This window comes from Bison bison, unplaced genomic scaffold, assembly GCF_000754665.1.
Source record: "Bison bison bison isolate TAMUID 2011002044 unplaced genomic scaffold, Bison_UMD1.0 scf7180017864260, whole genome shotgun sequence".
NCBI lineage: Eukaryota > Metazoa > Chordata > Mammalia > Artiodactyla > Bovidae > Bison > Bison bison.
In genome coordinates this window covers 822,795-831,007 of record NW_011494832.1, presented here as the reverse complement: position 1 = coordinate 831,007, position 8,213 = coordinate 822,795, and the positions used below count along the sequence as shown (strand labels likewise).

Genomic DNA, 8,213 nt, shown 5'->3' with positions numbered 1-8,213 from the left:
CCTGAAAAAGAATTCAGAATAATGATAGTAAAAATAATCAAAAACCTTGAAAACAAAATGGAGAAAATGCAAGAATCAATTAACAAAGACCTAGAAGAGTTAAAGAATAAACACACAGAGAGAAACAACTCAATTACTGAAATTAAAAATACTCTAGAAGGAATCAAGAGCAGAATATCTGAAGCAGAAGAATGAATCAGTGAGCTGGAAGATAGTGGAAATAATTTCTGAAGAGCAGAATAAAGTAAAAAGAATGAAAAGAGCTGAGGACAGTCTCAGAAACGTCTGAGACCATATCAAATGCACCAACATTCAAATTATAGGGGTTCCAGAAGAAAAAGAGAAAAATAAAGGGTATGAGAAAATTTTGGAAGAGATTATAGTTGAAAATTTCCCCAACATGGAAAAGGAAATAGTCAATCAAGTCCAAGAGGCACAAAGAGTCCCATATAGGATAAACCCAAGGAGAAACACACCAAGATGCATACTAATCAAACTAACAAAGACTAAACACAAAAAAAGAATATTAAAAGCAGCAAAGGAGAAGCAACAAGTAACATACAAGGGAACCCCATATGCTTAACAGCTGATCTTTCAGCAGAAACTCTGCAGGCCAGAAGGGAATGGCAGGATATATTTAAAGTACTGAAAGGGAAAAATCTACAACCAAGATTACTGTATCTGGCAAAGATCTCATTCAAAATTGATGGAGAAAAAAAGCTTTTCAGACAAGCAAAAGTTAAGAGAATGCAGTGCCACCAAACCAGCTTTACAGCAAATGTTAAAAGGACTTATACAGTCAAGAAATACAAGAGAAGAAAAAAAGATCTACAAAATCAACCCCAAACAATTAGAAAATGGCAATAGGAACATATATATCAATAATTACTTTAAATGTAAGTCATTAAATGCTCCAATCAAAAGACACAGACTGGCTGAATGGATACAAAAACAAGACCCATATATATGCTGTCTACAAGAAACCCACTTCAGACCTAAAGACACATATAGACTAAAAGTGAGAGGATGGAAAAATATATTCTATGCAAATAGGAAGCAAAAGAATGCTGGAGTAGCAATCCTCATATCAGACAAAATAGACCTTAAAATAAAGAAGATTACAAGAGATAAGGAAGGACACTACATAATGATCGGGGATCAATCCAAGAAGAAGACATAACAATTGTAAATATCTATGCACCCAACATAGGGGCACCTCAATACAGAAGACAAACACTAACAGACATAAAAGGAGAAATTGACAGTAACACAATAATAGTAGGAGACTTTAACACCCCATTCACACCAATGGACAGACCATCAAAACAGAAAATTAACAAGGAAACACAAGCCTTAAATGATACATTAGATGAGATGGATCTCATTGATATCTTCAGGACATTCCATCCAAATGCAGAAGAATACACCTTTCTCTCAACTGCACATGGAACATTCTCCAGGATAGACCACATCTTGGATGACAAATCAAACCTCAGTAAATTTAAGAAAGTTGAAATCTTATCAAGCATCTTCTCCAACCACAATGCTATGAGACTGGATACCAATTACATGAAAAAGACTGTAAGAAACACAAACACATGGAGATTAAACAACATGTTTCTAAATAACCAACAGGTTACTGAAGAAATCAAGACGTAAATCAAAAAATGTCTAGAAACAAATGACAATGAAAACACAACTCAAAACATATTGGGTGAAGCAAAAACAGTCCTAAAAGGGACGTTTATAACAATACAGTCCTACCTTAAGAAACAAGAAAAACATCAAATAGATAGCCTAATGTTACACCTAAAACAACTGGAAAAGAAGAACAAAAAAAACCCCCCAAAATTAGTAGAAGGAGAGAAATCATAAAGATCCAAGCAGACATAAATGAAAAAGAAATGAAAGAAGCAATAGTAAAGATTAATAAAACTAAAAGCTGGTTCTTTGAGAAGATAAACAAAATTGATAAACCCTTATTAAGAAGAGATGGCAAGAATACACAGAAGAACTGTACAAAAAAGATCTTCAAGACCCAGATAATCACGATGGTGTGATCACTGACCTAGAGCCAGACATCCTGGAATGTGAAGTCAAGTGGGCCTTAGAAAGCATCACTACGAACGAAGCTAGTGGAGGTGATGGAATTCCAGTTGAGCTATTCCAAATCCTGAAAGATGATGCTGTGAAAGTGCTGCACTCAATATGCCAGCAAATTTAGAAAACTCAGCAGTGGCCACAGGACTGAAATAGGTCAGTTTTCATTCCAATCCCAAAGAAAGGCAATGCCAAAGAATGCTCAAACTACCGCACAATTGCACTCATCTCACACACTAGTAAAGTAATGCTCAAAATTCTCCAAGCCAGGCTTCAGCAATATGTGAACCGTGAACTTCCTGATGTTCAAGCTGGTTTTAGAAAAGGCAGAGGAACCAGAGATCAAATTGCCAACATCCGCTGGATCATAGAAAAAGCAAGAGAGTTCCAGAAAAACATCTATTTCTGCTTTATTGACTATGCCAAAGCCTTTGACTGTGTGGATCACAATAAACTGTGGAAAATTCTTCAAGAGATGGGAATACCAGACCACCTGATCTGCCTCTTGAGAAATTTGTATGCAGGTCAGGAAGCAACAGTTAGAACTGGACATGGAACAACAGACTGGTTCCAAATAGGAAAAGGAGTCCGTCAAGGCTGTATACTGTCACCCTGTTTATTTAACTTCTATGCAGAGTACATCATGAGAAATGCTGGACTGGAAGAAGCACAAGCTGGAATCAAGTTTGCCAGGAGAAATATCAATAACCTCAGATCTGCAGATGATACCACCCTTATGGCAGAAAGTGAAGAGGAACTAAAAAGCCTCTTGATGAAAGTGAAAGAGGAGAGTGAAAAAGTTGGCCTAAAGCTCAACATTCAGAAAACGAAGATCATGGCATCTGGTCCCATCACTTCATGGCAAATAGATGGGGAAACAGTGGAAACAGTGTCAGACTTTATTTTTCTGGGCTCCAAAATCACTGCAGATGGTGACTGCAGCCATGAAATTAAAGATGCTTACTGAGGAAAGTTATGACCAACCTAGATAGCATATTCAAAAGCAGAGACATTACTTTGCCAACAAAAGTTCGTCTAGTCAAGGCTATGGTTTTTCCAGTGGTCATGTATGGATGTGAGAGTTGGACTGTGAAGAAGGCTGAGTACCAAAGAATTGCTGCTTTTGAACTGTGGTGTTGGAGAAGACTCTTGAGAGTCCCTTGGACTGCAAGGAGATCCAACCAGTCCATTCTGAAGGAGATCAGCCCTAGGATTTCTTTGGAAGGAATGATGCTAAAGCTGAAACTCCAGTACTTTGGCCACCTCATGCGAAGAGTTGACTCATTGGAAAAGACTCTGATGCTGGGAGGGATTGGGGGCAGGAGGAGAAGGGGATGACAGAGGATGAGATGGCTGGATGGCATCACCAACTCGATGGACATGAGTCTCAGTGAACTCCAGGAGTTGTTGATGGACAGGGAGGCCTGGCGTGCTGCGATTCATGGGGTCGCAAAGAGTCGGACACGACTGAGCAACTGATCTGATCTGATCTAGCCAGACTCATCAAAAAAAAAGAGAGAAGAATCAAATCAACAAAATTAGAAATTAAAAAGGAGAGGTTACGACAGGGCAGAAATACAGAAGATTATAAGAGACTATTATGAACAACTATATGGCAATAAAATAGATAACCTGGAAGAAATGGACAGATTCTTAGAAAAGTTCATTCTTCCAGGGCTGAAGCAGGAAGAAATAGAAATTATGAACAACCCAGTTAGAAGTACTGAAATTGAAGCTGTGATCAGAAATCTCCCAAAAAAAACAAAAGCCCAGGACCAGATGGCTTCACAGGAGAATTCTATCAAACATTTAGAGAAGAGCTAATGCCTATCCTTGTAAAACTCTTTCAAAAAATTGCAGGGGAAGGGACCCTTCCAAATTCATTCTACAAGGCCACCATTACCCTGATACCAAAACCAGACAGACAACACACAAAAAGAAAACTACAGACCAGTATCACCGATGAACATAGATACAAAACTCCTCAACAAAATTTTAGCAAACAGAATTCACCAACACATCAAAAAACTCATACACCATGATCAAGTTGGGTTTATTCCAGGGATGCAAGGATTCTTCAATATACAGAAATCAATATGATAGACCATATGAACAAATTGAAAGATAAAAACCATATGATCATCTAAATAGATGGAGAAAAAGCCTTTGACAAAATTCATCAACCATTTATGATTAAAACTCTTCAAAAAAGTTTGAAAAGTACATAGAAGGAAACTAACTCAACAATAGTAAAGGCCATCTATGATAAGCCTACAGCAAACATTGTTCTCAATTGTGAGAAGCTGAAAGCATTCCCCCTAAGATCAGGAACAGGACAAGGGTGTCCACTTTCACCACTATTATTCAACATAGTTCTGGAAGTCCTAGCTACAGCAATCAGAGAAGAAAAAGAAATAAAAGGAATCCAGATCAGAAAAGAAGAAGTAAAGCTCTCACTGTTTGCAGATGACTTGATACTGTACATAGAAAACCCTAAAGATAGTATCAGAAAATTATTAGAGCTAATTAGTGGATTTAGCAAAGTTGCAGGATACAAAATCAATACACAGAAATTACTTGTGTTTCTATATACTAACAATGAAAAATCAGAAAGAGAAATTAAGGAATCAATCCCATTCACCACTGCAACAAAAAGAATTAAATATGTAGGAATTAACTTACCTAAGGAGACAAAAGAACTGTACACAGAAAATTTTAAGACACTGATGAAAGAAGTCAAAGAGGACATAAACGGAGAGACATTCTGTTCCTGGGTAGGAAGAATCAATATTGTGAAAATGACTGTTCTACCAAATGTAATCTACAGATTTAATGCAATCCCTATCAAATTACTAATGGCATTTTCCACAGAACTAGAACAAAAAATTTCACAATTCATATGGAAACACAAAAGACCCTGAACAGCCAAAGCAGTCTTGATGAAAGAAGACTGGAGCTGGAGGAATCAACCTTCCTGACTTCAGATTATACTACAAAGCTACAGTCATCAAGACAGTATGGTACTGACACAAAAACAGAAATACAGACCAATGGAACAAGATAGAAAACCCAGAGATAAACCCATGTACCTATGGGAACCTTATTTTTTACAAAGGAGGCAAGAATATACAATGGGGCAAAGACAGTCTGTTCAACAAATGGTGCTGGGAAAACTGGACAGCTACCTGTAAAAGAATGAAATTAGAACACTTCCTAACACCATACACAAAGATATACTCAAAATGGATGAAAGACCTAAATGTAAGACCAGAAACTATAAAACTCTTAGAGGATAACATAGGCAGAACATTCAATGATATAAATCAAAGCAAGATCCTCTGTGACCCACCTTCTAGAATAACAGAAATAAAAACAAAAGTAAGCAAGTGGGACCTGATTAAACTTAAAAGCTTTTGCACAGCAAAGGAAAGCACATAAGCAAGGTGAAAAGACAGCCCTCAGAATGGGAGAAAATAATAGCAAATGAAATAACTGACAAAGGATTAATTTCCAAAATATACAAGCAGCTCATACAACTCAATGCTAGAAAAACAAACAACCCAATCAAAAAGTGGGAAAAAAACTTAGACAGACATTTCTCCAAAGAAGACATACAGATGGTTAACAAATACATGAAAAGATACTCAACATCGCTCATTAGTAGAGAAATGCAAATCAAAACTACAATGAGATATCACCTAACCCCAGTCAGAATGGCCCTCATCAAGAAGTCTACAAACAGTAAATGCTGGAGAGTGTGTGGAGAAAAGGGAATGCTCTTGCACTGTTGGTGGGAATGTAAATTGATACAGCCACTATGGAAGACGGTATGGAGATTCCTTAAAAAACTAGGAATAAAACCACCATATGACCCAGCAATCCCACTCCTAGGCATATACCCTGAGGAAACCAAAATTGAAAGAGACACATGTATCCCATTGTTCACATGCCTTGCTTTGTGTTCCTTGTCATGATTTGTCTTTCATCTTTATACCAACTCTTTGTCTCTTGGAGCTGTATTTTGAGCATTTTATTCTTTCAGCTTTATCTTTTCAAATTGGAGTATAATTGCTTTACAGTGTTGTGTTAGTTCCTGCTGACAACAAAGTGAATCAGCTATACATATGCTCACATCTTCTCCCTCAGGAACCTTCCTCCCACTTCCTACCCTAGACCTCTAGGTCATCACAGAGCACCGAGCTGAGCTCCCTGTGCTGTGCAGCAGCTTCCTACTAGCCAAGCACTCAACTAACCAACCCACCAGTATTCTTTTTGTATACATATTTCACTTGTCTGGGGTAATATTTTATTAATATTTAAATATTATTTAAATGGTTGTTTCAATATTTAAATAATATTTAAATTTAATAATATTTAAACAATCAAATATTTAAATACTATCAATTAATAATAGTGTTAATAAGATAACTAGCATGAGTATGTTTGGAAATAAGAACAACTTATTGGCAGGAACAGAAATGTGAGAGGCTCCATGGCTAGTCAGACCTCATAGCATCAGTTCTAAGGTTCAGGAGCAAAGAGTTTTGTTTCTGCAGCAGGATGTTATAGAGGTTGATTGAGAGAATCGTAGATATAACAGGAATTATACTGTCCTTGGGAAGACAGCATAGCCATGCTGACAACAATGAAATGGTGTGACTGTGCTGAAATTCAAACCCAGGTCTGCTGCCTCCAAGCTCAGTGGTTGAGTTCGGTTTTCTCCTGTATCCATAGCTCTTCACACCATTATTTCGCTGTTATATATCCTACTCTAGCAAAAACAAACACTGGATTCAAGAAGACGTATTTGGATCCCAGCCAAGGGCGTTTATTAAAATGATGTATGAAGAGGACCTCATTTATAGTGCTGTTTTACCCACGCAGCTTTGTGTTATGTAGAAGTGAGTGTGTTTCTAGGCAATTCTAAAATAGATATCACACTTTAAAAGATTCGTACATATCTTGTACTTCTTTGGTGATGGGAGGGCATGGTTTAGATTTAAATACCAACGGAATTGTCTTCTTACTTTTTAAAGATTATTCAGTGGATTTCTGAGAACATCTCTGCCTGCCATTCATTTGACCTCATTCAGGAATTTATAATTGGTAGGTGTTTCTGATGGTGCATGTTAAATTGAATCCATGATTCTTTTGCTTAAGGGAAAGCGGTAAATTGATAAGGCCTCAATATGTCAAAATGTTGGATAGGAGCATTTTATTTTTAAACTCTATTGTAGTCAGCAGCTAATTCTCTTGTGGTTTTGCAAGAAGCTGTGACTCTTTGGAGACTGATGGAATATAAGACATGATCTTGATTCTATAACCTTGTTAGTGATTTTTTTTTCCAGTAAAAAGTAATGCTCAGCATTGTGTTGGCTGGTTCTGTGTGAAGTGATATAATGTCATTTGGACAGATGTAAATGTCAAATAATTTTTGAAATTGTTCTCAATGTAAAAAGTAGAACCTGAACATTTTAATCAGCAGACAGAACCATGATGATTAGCCTTTTGAGAATGAAGAATAAGGCAATGAAAACTTTTGTTGGTTTGCTTGTTTTGGTGAATTACAAAGTCTACTGCCTGTTCTTCATATTAAAACATGTCTCCCCCTCCCCAAACTTACTCAGCTTCTTCATATTGGAGCATTTATCCAGAGACAAGTAACATGGATAAACTTTTGCCGTATTCCTCACTGCTCACTTGGGATACAGTAAGTTAACACTTTATATATTCCTTGTGTAATTAAAATTGATTCACAGTGGGTCAGTTGTAGGACATCCTTGTCTCAGTAACCAAGGCCGTGATTTCATTTCTATTTTGACTCATAAGAATCTGAAAGTGAAAGTGAAAGTCACTCAGATCAGATCAGATCAGATCAGATCAGTTGCTCAGTTGTGTCCGACTCTTTGCGACCCCATGAATCGCAGCACGCCAGGCCTCCCTGTCCATCACCAACTCCCGGAGTTCACTGAGACTCACGTCCATCGAGTCAGTGATGCCATCCAGCCATCTCATCCTCTGTCGTCCCCTTCTCCTCCTGCCCCCAATCCTTCCCAGCATCAGGGTCTTTTCCAGTGAATCAACCCTTTGCATGAGGTGGCCAGTCGTGTCCA

At 37.5% G+C, this 8,213-nt stretch overlaps 1 protein-coding gene across 1 annotated transcript in view; it reads left to right on the top strand.

Annotated features, from left to right (window-relative positions):
- GSAP (gamma-secretase activating protein) overlaps positions 1-8,213 on the top strand; it is a 149,747-nt gene that overhangs the window by 103,739 nt on the left and 37,795 nt on the right. The window contains exons 20-21 of the mRNA XM_010848190.1: positions 7,137-7,206; positions 7,728-7,810. Coding sequence (XP_010846492.1) covers positions 7,137-7,206; positions 7,728-7,810 — 153 coding nt within the window. The remainder of the gene's footprint in view (positions 1-7,136; positions 7,207-7,727; positions 7,811-8,213) is intronic.